The sequence below is a fragment of the Poecile atricapillus genome, chromosome 35 (genome assembly GCF_030490865.1).
Source record: "Poecile atricapillus isolate bPoeAtr1 chromosome 35, bPoeAtr1.hap1, whole genome shotgun sequence".
NCBI lineage: Eukaryota > Metazoa > Chordata > Aves > Passeriformes > Paridae > Poecile > Poecile atricapillus.
The window spans coordinates 3,209,455-3,223,179 of NC_081283.1; the positions used below are offsets into that span (position 1 = coordinate 3,209,455).

Here is a 13,725-nt window from a genome sequence, read left to right on the forward strand (position 1 = left end):
CTCAACGGGACCCCCGTGGGGAAAAGGAGAAAAAGAAAAGGAATTCCCGGGAATTTCCCCCAATTCCAGGAAATTCAGGGAATTCCGGCCCTTCCCAGCCAGGAAATTTTGGGGTAAAAAGAAAAATCCTGGAAAAAAATGAAGTTTTGGGGTTTTTATTTTCCCCTTTCCTCGCGCCCTTGGAGGTGCGGGAAAATTTTGGGGACAAAAATTTGGGGAAAAAGCGGAATTTTCCCTTTCCTCACAATTAAAGGGGTTAAGGGACAATTTTTGGGGTCACTTCGGGGGTTTTTGTCCAATAAACCCAGAAAAAATTGGGGATTTTTCCTCTCCTCGCCCTCTCGGAGATGCCGGACGATTTTTGGGGCAGTTTCGGGGTTTTTTTTGTCCCGCGAACACAAAAATTGGGGATTTTCCCTTCCCGCTGCTCCTTTTGGGTCACTTCAGGACGATTTTGGGCCATTAAAGGCAAAAAAAAAGAGGATTTTCCCTTCCTTGTCCCCCCGGGGCCACTTTTGGGGTCACTTCGGGGATTTTTGGTCCAACAAACCCTAAAAAAATGGAATTTCCAGGGAATTTCTCCTTTCCTCGCCCCCCTGGAGATCGAGACCCAATTTTGGGTCACTTCAGGACGATTTTTGGCCGAAAAAATGAGAATTTGGCTCTTCCTCATCCCCTGGAGCTGGGGACGCGTTTTTGGGGCAGTTTCGGGCGGTTTTTGTCCAATAAACCCTGGGAAAAAAATGGGATTTTCCCTTTCCTCACCAATGGGGCCGAAAAAGGAGGAATTTCCCCCAAAACAGAGCGAGGGGAGGGAGAGGAGATCCCGCCCCTCATCCCAGGAAAATCCCCAATTCCCAAAGAAAAATCCCGGGAATATTTTCCCTCTCCTCCCTTTTTTTATTCCCTCCTCATTTTTTTAACCCTGAATTATTTCCCCAACATCTTCGGGGTTTTTTCCCTGAATTTCCCCGTTTTATTCTCATTTTCTCACCGCAATCATTAATTTTATTTCCCCCTCCAGGAAGCTTTTGGGTGCCTTTAATAATCCCATTAAACCCGAATTTCCCCCTCGATTTCCCCCTTTTAATTCTGATTTTCCCCCCCTCTCCAGGAAGTTTTTGATGGCCTTTAATAACCGCATTAAATCCGGTTTTTTCCCCAAAAAATCTCCTTTTTTTACCCCGAATTTCCCCCGTTTCGCTCGGATTTTTAGTGGCAAAAATCCATTTTTTCCCCTCCTTTCTAGGAAGTCGTTCCTCGCCTTTAACGATCACCTTAAATTTGTATTTTTTTTTTCCCCAGCGCCGGAAATAATTCTGATTTATGGCCCGGGGGGGGAGAACAAAAACAGCGACGCCAAAAAATAAAAAAAAAAACCCAAAAAAAACCCTCAACGCCTTTTTTATTTTTTATTTGTTGGCTCAGAAACTGTAAACTCTCAGCACCAGAAATCCATCAAAGTTTACAATCGCTCCTTCCTGCGCCGCCGGGAATCCCAAATCCCGGGAATTATGGAATCATTTTCCAGGGGTTTTATTTCGCCTCCCACCCCGCGCTGATTCCCCCTCAAATCCCCCCAAAAAAACCCAATTTTGGGGTTTTATTCCCATTTTTAAACCTCGGGTTTGTCTTAAAAAATGAATAAAAATTGGATTTTTTTTCTGGATCCGAGGGAGGTGGAGAAATGCGGGCGGGACCTTTGGGAATTGTTGGGAAATTCCGATTATTTGGGGATTTTATCGCGTTTTATTGAGCCGGGAGGTGACGGAAAATGCGGATTTTGGAGCCCGGCGAGTCAAAGTTGAGAAAATGATGAAAAATCCCAAATTCAAACCAAAAACGAAGGCGAGGAGCGGCCGCTGAAAGGAAAATCTGAGAACAACGAGGAAAAACCGCGGCTCTGCCTCGGGAATTGGGGGAAAAACTCCAAAAATTCCCAATTTTCCCGCTCTGGCCAGAGGAAAATGAATTTTTTCCGCCTCAAAATCCCCGTTTTTGCGCCAACCCCAACCCGAGATGCCAAAAAACCGCTGGAATGGGGAAAAAATTCCCAAAAAATGGAATTTTCACACCTTTAGCGCCCTGGATTTGCGGCCGCGCGTCATCGGCCGCAATTTAATGGGAATAAATTGAATTTCGGCCTTTTCCAGGCGGGAAAGGAAAGCGAGAAATCCGATTTGAGGGGAATAATTGATTTATTTGTTAAGATTTGAAGGGGGAAATGGACATTTTGAAGGGGAAAATTGATTTTTTTTGTAGATTTGAAAAGATTAATTGATTTATTTTAAGATCTGAAGGGGAAAACTGACTTTCCGAAGGGGAAAAACTGAATTTTTTGGAAGGCCCGAAGGGGGAAAATTCACATTTTGAAGGAGAAAATTTCAATTTTCGCGAAGATTCCGAGGGAACAACTCAATCCTTCCAACTCCCAGCGGCGGAATCCAAACTTCGGCAGGAGAGATGAAATTTTGGCTATTTTTTTCCAGGTTTTTGGTATTTTTTCCAGGTTTTTGGTATTTTTTGGAGATGTTTTGGAGCTGTTTCTGCGCTCGCAGCCGGTTTCCATCAGCGCCGGGCTCGGGAGCGGCGCCCGCGGGGTTTTGGTGTCAAAACTCGGCCGGGAGGCGCCTCCGGAGGGGGAAAAATTCGGATTTTCCGCCTTTCCCGCAGCCCCCGCCGGCCCCGCTCCTTTCCTCCGCTTTAATTCCATTTTTGGGCTTTTTTTCCAGCCCCAAAATCGCAGTTTTTTGCCGGTTTTTGCCCGGGGAGGCTCCCGGGAGGATTCCAGCCGCATTCCCGTGGTTTTGATGGAATTTTCTCGCTCCCATCTGCGGAGCAGCCGCGGCTCCGCCGCCGCCATTTTGGGGCAAAACCCGCGGAAATTCGCATTTTTCACCCCCTGGGAACCCTCGGGAATCCCGGAATTCCCCCAAAAGCGCCTCCGTTTCCTCTCCCCAATTCTCAATTCCATTTTAATTTTTATTTTAATTTTTTTTTGCTTTTTTTTTTCATTTTTTTGCTTTTTTTTTTATTTTTTTTTCATTTTCTTTTCATTTCTTTTGCATTTTTATTGCATTTTTTTGGCAATTTGGGGCTCTAATCTGATTTTTTGGGGGGTTTATTTTTATTTTTACGGCGCTGTTTTGGGTTTTTTTTTTTAATATTTTTATTCTCTTTTTAAGGCTCCAATTCGGGGGCGATTTATTTGCCCATTTATTTCTCTATTTCTTTATTATTTCTCAATTTAATTTGTTTATTTAATTCTCTAATTATTTATTTATTTATTTATTTATTTATTTATTTCGCGCGGGTTATTTATTTAATTCTCCAATAATTTATATATTTATTCATGTATTTATATATTTATCTCGAGATATTTATTTACATATTTATTTTTTTAATATTTATTTTCTATTTTCTGTTTTATTTCTAGATTTATTTGTACATTTATTTCTACAATAATAAATTGTTTTCTCTCTCTGCTTTATTTATATATTTTATTTTATGTTAATTATCTCTTGATTAATTAATTACCCAACGTCTCCTCTTTCTCCCCGCGGTTTTCTCCAATTTTTGATCATTTTTAACGGGAAATGGGAGCGCTCAAAAAACCGAATTTTTAACTTCATTTCGCCCCAAATCCCTGATTTTTTCCCCCAAAAATAATTCCTTCCCTCCTTTCCCTCCCCCCCGTTTTTCCCCGCTGGATTCCCGATATTCCAGCGGGAATTCTCCGGGAAATCCCAAATTCTGCTCAATTTCCCCCAAATTCTGCAGCTTCTCCCCATTCCCAGCTCCCCAAAATCCGGGAATTCCCGCAGGGATCCCCCCGGCCTCCCCGTCCGCCTGCAAAAAAAAGACATTTTTACCCAAAAAATGCCATTTTTACCCAAAAAATTCCATTATTTCCCAGAAAAATCCATTTTTTCCCAGAAAAACCCATTTTTTTTCCAGAAAAAGCCATTTTTTCCCCAAAAAATCCATTTTTTTCCCCAAAAAAAGCGATTTTTTCCCCTCCCGGCCCTGGCCGATCCCAGCCGGGAGCAGCGGGAATGCCCCGAAATTTGGGAATTCTTTCCTTATAGATAAATAAATGGATAGATAAATAAACATATAAATAAATAGATAAAATAAAAATATATAAAATAAAAATATATTAAAATATATTGAAATAAAATATATTAAAATAAAATATATAAAAATAAAATGTATAAAAATAAAATACATAAAAATAAAATCTATTAAAAACATATAAAAATAAAATAAAATAAAATAAAATAAAATAAAATAAAATAAAATAAAATAAAATAAAATAAAATAAAATAAAATAAAATAAAATAAAATAAAATAAATAACCACCCCGGAATTAAAATAATAATAATAATAATAATAATAATAATAATAATAATAATAATAATAATAATAATAATAATAATAATAATAATAATAATAATAATAATAATAATAATAATAATAATAGTAATAACTGGAAGCGGCTGGAATGGGGAAAGGGGATGAGGGAGAAGCTCCCGGGGGATTTTGGGGTGAGAAAAGGCGGAATTGGGGTCGGGGCGGGGCCGAAGGGGTTAAAGGTGACCTTGACTCCCCTGAAGTTCAAAGACAAAAAATTCCCGAATTTCCTCCCAAAACCGCCGGGATTTGGGGGGAAAATCCCAATATTTGGGAATTTGGGGGGTTTTATTCCCCATCCCCTTTTTCCCGGGAAGGCGAAACCCCAAAATGATGAAAATATCAATAAAAAATCAGTAAAAATCGGTAAAAATCGGTAAAAATGAATAAAAATTGATAAAAATTAATAAAAATGAATAAAAATTAATAAAAATTACTAAAAACGAACCAAATTGGAGCCGGGCCCGGGCTCTGGGAGCGGCGGGAACCGGGAAAGGGCCGGGAAATGGGGAAAAATGGGGGAAAAGTGGGAAAATGGGGGAAAAGTGGGAAAAAAACGAGAAAAGGAAAAAAATGGGGAGAAAGGAGGAGAAATGAGGAAAAAAGGGGGGAAATGTGAAAAAATGGGAGAAGAGAGAAAAGGAGGAGGGAAAATGGGAAAAAAAGGAGAATAAATGGGAAAAAAGAGGAGAATAAGTAAGAAAAAGGAGAAAAAAGGATGGAAAATGGGAATAAAAGGAGATAAAATGAGGGGAAATGGAGGGAAAATGAAAAGAAAAGGAGAATAATGAGAAAAAATGAGAATAAATTTAAAAAATGAGAATAAACGAGGAAAATAAAGGAGAAAAAGTAGGAAAAATGGAGGAAAAATGGAGGAAAAATGAGGGAAAATGGAGGGAAAATGAGGAAAAAATGGGGAAAAATGGGGAAAAAATGGAAATAAAGGGAAAAAATGGGAAAAAAATGTAAATAAAGGGGAAAAAGGGAGAGCAGGGAGCCAAGGGCAGGGCGGGCGCGCTTTAGTGCGGAAGCGGTAATTGCCAAAATTCAGATTTTAGTGCCTCAGAGCCTTTATGGGCTTGTCTAGACTGGGGCCTTTGTCCCGCGCCTTTCCGGGCTTTTAACCCCAAAATTCACCGCGAAACCTCGGGAAAAACGGGATTGGGGGATTGGGGCATTTGGGGATTTCGGGGATTTCGGGGATTTTATTTGGATTTATTTTGGTTTGGGGTTTTTAATTTTTTAGGGTTTTTTTGGGTTTTATTTTGGGGTTTTTTGTGAATTTTTTTTGGGTTTTATTTTGTTTTTTTCACGCTTTTATTTGGCTTTTTAAGCTTATTTTGGGTTTTTTTAAATATTTGTGGTTTTGCTTTTTATGTTTTATTTTTTTTTGCCTTTTTTCCTCCCTTTTTTTGCCTATTTTTGGCTTTATTTTGGTTTTTAAAAAATATCCATTTTTGCTTTTCTTACCTTTTTCTCCCTTTATTTTTCTTTTTTCTGCTCTTCATTTCTTCACCTTTTTTTGACCTTTTAAAAGATTTATTTTTACAGTTTCGGGCTTTATTTTCCTCATTTCGGGCGGGTTTTTTCCCCCCCCCGGCCTCGAATCCGCCTCTGATCTTCGGTTTTTATTTTCATTTTCCCCCTTCCAAAAATGGGCCGAAAAATCGAGATTTTTACAGGTTTTGGGCCCGGCAGAAGCGGCAAAAAAGGAAAGAGAAATAAAGAAAAATAAAGATAAATAAAGAAAAATAAAGATAAATAAATAGAAATAAAGAGAAATAAAGAGAAATAAAGGAAAAATAAAGAGAAATAAAGAGAAATAAAGAGAAATAAAGAGAAATAAAGAGAAATAAAGAGAAATAAAGAGAAATAAAGGAAAAATAAAGAGAAATAAAGAGAAATAAAGAGAAATAAAGAGAAATAAAGAGAAATAAAGAGAAATAAAGAGAAATAAAGAGAAATAAAGAGAAATAAAGAGAAATAAAGGAAAAATAAAGAGAAATAAAGAGAAATAAAGAGAAATAAAGAGAAATAAAGAGAAATAAAGAGAAATAAAGGAAAAATAAAGAGAAATAAAGAGAAATAAAGAGAAATAAAGAGAAATAAAGAGAAATAAAGAGAATAAAGAGAAATAAAGAGAAATACAGAGAAATAAAGAGAAATAAAGAGAAATAAAGAGAAATAAAATTCCTTTTCCCCGTTTTAATCAGATCCATCCCGGGCCGATCCCTCCGAGCTCTCGCACGGAATAATTTGGATTTAATTTGGGTTTAATTTGGGTTTAATTGCGATTTAATTGGGATTTAATTGGGATGGGCGCGAACCCCGAGGATTTTTGTGGTTTTTTCTCCTCCGTTTTTCGCTCCCATAAAATCCGAGGCCGCCATCGGGGGGTTCGGGGTTGGTTTTTTGGGGTTTTTTGGTGCTTTTTGGGGTTTTTTGGGTTTTTTGTGGTTTTCTGTCCTTTGGCAGCGCCGCGCTTTTAAAGGGAGCTGAGAATTTTACAGGAACGCGCGAATAAACGGAATAAATGAGATTTTTTTAGGGCTTTTCCTCCCCTTTTATCCCCCCAAACTCCATAAAATCCCAGCGAGGCCGGAATTGGAGTTTTGGAGCCCTTTGTCCTGCCCGATCTGGGGGAAAAACAACAAAAAATGGGGAAAAAACAACAAAAAATGGGAGAAAAACAACAAAAAGTGGGGAAAAAAACAACAAAAAGTGGGGAAAAAACAACAAAAAAATGGGGGAAAAACAACAAAAAAATGGGGGAAAAACAACAAAAAGTGGGGAAAAAACAACAAAAAAGTGGGAAAAAAACAACAAAAAGTGGGAGAAAAACAACAAAAAAATGGGGAAAAAACAACAAAAAAAATAATAAAAAACCAACAAAAAGTGGAAAAAAACCAACAAAAAAGTGGAAAAAAAACAACAAAAAACTGGGGAAAAAACACCAAAAAGTGGGAAAAAAACAACAAAAAAAGTGGGGAAAAAACAACAAAAAAAGTGGGAAAAAAACCCCAAAAAAACTGGGAATAAAAAACCAAAAAAACTGGGAAAAAACAGCAAAAAGTAGAAAAAGGCCCAAAAGGCAAAGGCGGATCCGCGGCTGCTCCGGGAGTTGAACTTGTTCGCGTTTCAGGAAAAACTTGACTTTGCAGTTGGAGTTTGGGTATCCTTGACTGACAGGGGCCGAGCCCGGGGGGTCCCGGAGGATTTGGGTCAAATTCTCGCGGTTTTCGTTAATTTTTAAATTTTTTATTATTTGATTTTTAGGGGAGGGAGGTTCTGGGGAGGTTAAAAAATTTGAAATAAAGGAAAATAAAGGGGAAAAGGGGAAATGGAATTAAATTGGATTAAAAGAGGGGAGGAGGGAAAAGGGGGAGGGGAGATGGGGGAGGGACCGGGGGGGCCAAAATGGTCATAAAATAATTAATAATTAATAATAATTAATATTAATTGGAGGAATAATAATAAAATTGAATAATAATAAAATTAGAGGAAGGAGGAGAAGAGGGAGAAGAGGAAGAAGAAAATAAAGATAAGAAAATAATAGTAGTAGTAGTAATAATAATAATAATAATAATAATAATAATAATAATAATAATAATAGGAATAGGAATAAGAATAAGAATAAGAATAAGAATAAGAATAAGAATAGAAGAAGAGGAAGAGGAAGAAGATAAGGATGATTTTAAAAATAATAAAGATAATGAAAATTAAAAATTAAAAATAAAAATAGCAAATAAAATAGCAAATAAAATAGAAAATAAAATAGAAAATAAAAATAGAAAATAAAAATAGGAATACAAATAGAAAATAAAAATAGAAAATAAAAATAGGAATACAAATAGAAAATAAAAATAGAAATAGAAATAGAAATTAAGTTAGAAAATAAAAATAGAGAATAAAAATAGGAATAAAAATAGAAATAAAAATAGAAATAAAAATAGAGATAAAAATAGAGATAAAAATAGAGATAAAAATAGAGATAAAAATAGAGATAAAAGTAAAAGAAGTTAAAAAAAAAGCAAAATAAAAGAAATAAAATAAGAAATCAAGCAGAAAGCCAAAGCAAAGCAGAGCCGGTGCTGAAAAGGAGAATCAGAGCCCCAGGGCTGGGATTTGGGGAGAATTCCAGGGAATCGGAGCTGGAGGAGGAAATTCCCGTTTTTCCGCGGGCTCTTGGCAGGCGCGGCCGGGAGGGAACCCCCGGCACTTTAAAGAGGGAAATTCCTATAAAATGGTCAAATAAAAGCTGATGGAGACCAGCCCGAGCAATTCTTTATTCCGCGGATTCCCGCTCGACACAAACACAAATCCCTGCTCGCGGTTTGCAGCATTTTCACCTTTCCCGGGGTTTTTTGTTGTTGTTTTTCTTCCCTTCCTCTTCCTCTCCGCCTCCCTTTTCCCGAAAAACCAACGGAAAACAAAATCAAACCGGGATAGGAAAAAAGCCGGGTTTATTTTGGATTATTCCCGGCCTTGCTGGGAACGGGAATTTGGGGATTTTGCCCCAAATCCCAGCCCGGGGGTGCCCGGAAATTGATTTTTCTTCTCCCCAAAGCTGCGGAATTCGGGATTTTGGCTCCTTTTCCGGGCCCTGGATTTGGGATTTGATCCAGCGGGGAGATTTTGGGGGCGAATTGAAACTTTGAAATTCCCGCGTGCCTGAAGGAGAATAAAAATTAAAATTATAATAATATAATATAATAATAATAATTATACACATATATATATATATAAAAAAAAAAGAAGTCGTGACCTGTTCGGGGTGGGGGGAAAAAAATGGGGGGAAAAAATTAAAATTAAATAAAGTCCGCGGAGTTCAAGTCCTGGAAACTGGGAGGAGGCGGGGAGGAAAAAAAATCAAATAAAAATCAAATAAATAAAAATAAAAATTAAAATTAAAGAAAAAATAAAAAATCAAAGGAAAAATTAAAGGAAAAGTTAAAGGAAAAAATTGAAGGAAAAATTAAAGGAAAAATTAAAGGAAAAATTAAAGGAAAAATTAAAGGAAAAATTAAAGGAAAAATTAAAGGAAAAATTAAAGGAAAAATTAAAGGAAAAATTAAAGGAAAAATTAAAGGAAAAATTAAAGGAAAAATTAAAGGAAAAATTAAAGGAAAATAAAAAAAATATAAAAAGAAAAGAAAAATAAAATGAAAATTAAAATGAAAATAAAATGAAAATAAAATGAAAATAGAAATGAAAATAGAAATGAAAATGAGAATGAAAATGAGAATGAAAATAAAAATTAAAATTAAAGTAAAAATAAGAATAAGAATAAGAATAAGAATAAGAATAAGAATAAGAATAAAAAAATTAAAATAAATAAAAATAAAAATAAAAATAAAAATAAAAATAAAAATAAAAATAAAAATAAAAATAAAAATAAAAATAAAAATAAAAATAAAAATAAAAATAAAAATAAAATAAAAATGAAAAATAAATAAAAATGAAAATAAAACTAAATAAAAATAAAAAAATAAAATGAAAAGCAATTAAAAATCAGCGGTAAAAAGGGAAATCCTTGCACTCCGAGGTGGCCGCCGTCCCCTGCGAGGCTGCGGCGGCTCCGGGGGGGTTTCACAACAAGGGATTCCCCGAGAAATACTGGAGTCGGTCCCGGCTGAGCTTTTTCTCCTTCATGCGGCGGTTCTGGAACCAGATCTTGACCTGGCGGTCGCTCAGGTTCAGCATCCGCGACAGCTGCAGCCGCTTCTCTTTGTTGATGTAAACGTTGAAGAAAAATTCCCGCTCCAATTCCCGGATCTGGAACTTGGAGTAGGGACAGCGCTTCTTCCTCGTCCTGGGAGCGCCTGGAAAAACGGGAATTCAGCCCCAAAAAATGGGATTAAACCTCAAATAACGGGGATTCAGCCCCAAAAAATGGGATTAAACCTCAAATAACGGGAATTCAGCCCAAAATAAATGGAATTAACCCCAAAATAACGGGAATTCAGCCCCAAATAGCGGGAATTCAGCCCGAAAAAATGGGATTAACCCAAAAGAACGGGAATTCAGCCCAAAATAAGGGGAATTAACCCCAAAATAACGGGAATTCAGCCCAAAATAAATGGAATTAACCCCAAAATAACGGGAATTCAGCCCCAAATAACGGGAATTAACCCCAAAATAAATGGAATTAAACCTCAAATAACGGGAATTAAACCTCAAATAAAGGGGACTCGGCCCAAAATAAAGGGGATTAAACCTAAAATAACGGGGATTCAGACCAAAATAAAGGGAATTAAACCTCAAATAACGGGAATTAAACCTCAAATAATGGGAATTCGGCCCAAAATAACGGGAATTCAGCACAAAATAACGGGAAGTAACCCTAAAATAAAGGGGATTCAGCCCAAAATAATGGGAATTCAGCCCAAAATAAGGGGAATTAATGGGCTGAAAGGAGAAATACTCCCGGGAGGGAGAAATGTCTTAAAATAAAGGGAAATGATCCCAAAATGAAGGGAATTAATCCCAAAGTAAAGGGAATGAATGGCCTGGAAGGAGAAATAATCCCGGAAGGGATGGGTAGCCTGAAAAGGAATAAATATCCCAAAAAGGAATAAAGAATAAATAACCTAAATAGGAAGAGTTAACCCTCAAAAGGAATAAATACCCCGAAAAGGAATTAATACCCAAAAAGGAATAAATACCCGTAAATAATGAATACCCCAAAAGGAATTAATACCCCAAAAGGAATTAATACCCCAAAAAAGGAATTAATACCCCAAAAAAGGAACAAATACCCCAATAGGAACAAATACCCCAATAGGAACAAATACCCCCAAAAAAATAATTAATACCCCAAAAAAGGAACAAATACCCCAAAAAAGGAATTAATACCCCAAAAAAGGAACAAATACCCCAAAAGGAACAAATACCCCAAAAAAAGAATTAATACCCCAAAAAAGGAACGAATACCCCAAAAAAGGAACAAATACCCCAATAGGAACAAATCCCAACACCCCCAAAAGGACTCAAATACCCAAAAGCGAATAAATCTCCCCAAAACCCGCGCTGGGAGGGCTCCGAGCGGATCTGGGAGGAATTTCTGCCGGGATTAAGGCGGATTTGGGGGTTTGGAGGGAAAAGCCGGGTCTGGGAGGGTTTGAGCCGGGTTTGAGCTGAGTTTGGGGAGGGTTTGAGTCGGGTCTGGGGTGACTTTGAGCCGGGTTTGGGGAGAGTTTGGGAGGGTTTGGGAGGGTTTGATCCGGGTTTGGGAGGGTTTGATCCGGGTTTGGGGGGATTTGAGCCGGGTTTGGGAGGGTTTGAGCCGGGTTTGAGCCGGGTTTGGGGGGATTTGAGCCGGGTTTGAGCCGGGTTTGAGCCGGGTTTAGCGCAGGGAAGGGGATCAAAGGCAGAGCCCGGGTTAGGTCGGGATTAGAGGAACCAGAGATTCGGTTCCGCACGAGGTTTTCATTAATTCCAGCCCTCGCCACACACGCGAGGGAGCGGGAACGGGAGCGGGAAAATCCGGGAGAGGAGGATTGGGATCCTCGGAGGCAAAAATAAAAATCCACCCCCAAAAAAATCCCCCCAAAATCTGCCCCGGCTCCCGGGACAACAAAACAACAACAAAAATAAAAATAATTCCAAATAAAACCGGGAATCCTCCCCTGCCAAAAGCCCGGCTCGGGAGGGGAGGGAGCGGGAAAATCCAGGGAAATTCTCCTTTTCTCCCCCCGTCCCGCCGGTTCCTCCCTCGGCTCCGCAGAGCGTTTTAATTAAAAAATCATTTCCCAAACCGCAGCAAAGCGCCGGGGAAGCGGCGGGGGAAGCCCGGGCGGCCCCAGCGCGTTCTGCCCAATTGCCTTTTACCCTCGGCAACCCCGATCCTTTAAAACGCCCGTGTAAGTTCATGATCAAAGTTAATATTTGTCACTCGGCCGCGCTTTTAAAATTTCACAGACTCCGCCGAGAGAGAGAGAGCGAGAGGGAAGCGGCTTTAACATCTCCATTTTACATTTTAGCCGCTTTTTTTTTTTTTTTTTTTTGTTCTCCCAGCGCTTTTATTTTCTTTTTTCTTCGGTTTTTTTTTTTTTTTTCCGCCATCGTAAAAAGAGGAGAAGAAAGCGCTTCGGAGCTTCTAATAAAATCCTGGGAGCGCTTATAAAACCGCACATAAAAAAGCTCGGCCCGGCAAAGCCCGGCCGGGCTGGGTCCCCCCCCCGAGCCCCGGGTTAAGCTCGGCTCAACCTACTCTGAGCGCCGCTCTTGGAGCCGTCCTTGGCTCCCGACGAGGAGGACGCCGAGGCCGAGCCGGGGTTCGTGTTCTCCTCCTCCTCCTCCTCCTCCTCCTCCTCCTGCGCGTTGCCCTCCGCGCTTTTCCCCTCGTCCCCTTTGTCGGGCGCGCTCTCGGCGCCGCAGAACGCGGAGTTCTCGAAGAATCGATCGAATCCCTGCGGCAGCACCGAGTTCTTCCCCACGCCGGGGTAGAAGCCGGGGGCGGGCGGGGCGGCGGGGCCGTGCTGGTGGTGGTGGTGATGATGATGATGGTACCCCTCGTTCTTGAGCAGCACCTCGCCGGGGAGGCACTCGCGGTGCATCAGCTCCTCGGTGGAGTAACAGGGCGCGTAATTTCCGCGGGGGTGCCATTTCCCCGAGGGCTCCAGCGCGTAGGGAACCTCGCGGGGCAGGTTGGGGTAGGGGTAGGAGATCTGGCGGCCGGGGAAGGGCGGCACGGCCGGGAACTCGGGCACGTAGTAGGTGCAGCTGGGCAGGTAAAGGTTGGAGGCGCAGCCCGGCCGCTCCGCGAAGTCTCCGCCGCCGCCGCCGCCGCCCCCGCGCTCCTTGCGCGCCTGCGAGCAGAAGTTGCCGAGGTTCACCGAGTTAAACATCCTGGCCCGGGGTCGGCTCTTGGAGGGGCTTTTTTTGGGGTTTTGTTTTTTTATATATAAGCCGCGCTGCTCGGGGTTGAGGGGGATTTTTTTTTTTTTTTTCCTCCCTTCTCTCTCTCTCTCTCTTTTTTTTTTTTTTTCCTTTTTTTTTTGGGGGGGGAGGGGAGGGGGGAAGAGAAAAGCGCGAGGGGCGGGAAAAAAAAAATAAAAAAAAACGGGAAAAAAAAAAAAAAAAAGCGGAGATTTTTGGGGAGAGGCGAGGATGACGCGGGCTCGGATCAGTCGCTGCCGCTCCCCACGTGATCCCAAAGTAGGAATTGGCATTTCCCGGCCGGGAGCGCCGCAGCAGCGGGGCCGCATTTCGGTAAGAGAGAGCCCCGGAGCCTCCCGGAGCCTCCCGGCAGCGCCCCGGCTCCGCCAGAGCAAAACCCGCAGCGCAATTTGGGGCAAAATCGGGAATTTC

The 13,725-nt window shown here is 40.2% G+C and overlaps 1 protein-coding gene across 1 annotated transcript; it reads right to left on the reverse strand.

The window, feature by feature from the left end:
* Positions 1-10,002: 10,002 nt before the first annotated feature.
* Positions 10,003-13,262, reverse strand: HOXC11 (homeobox C11). Its single transcript, XM_058861161.1, has 2 exons — positions 12,626-13,262; positions 10,003-10,235 (listed from the first exon to the last, which is right to left on the reverse strand). Exons 1-2 carry the CDS (start codon positions 13,260-13,262, stop codon positions 10,003-10,005), a joined length of 870 nt encoding a protein of 289 aa, XP_058717144.1.
* Positions 13,263-13,725: the final 463 nt, after the last annotated feature.

Bases quoted from the DNA above. Each gene is read 5' to 3' on its own strand.
- HOXC11 (XM_058861161.1), bottom strand. From the start codon at position 13,262: ATGTTTAACTCGGTGAACCTCGGCAACTTCTGCTCGCAGGCGCGCAAG. The intron at 10,236-12,625 runs GTAGGTTGAGCC...CCGTTTTTCCAG, and splicing joins CTCCAAGAGCGGCGCTCAGA to GCGCTCCCAGGACGAGGAAG.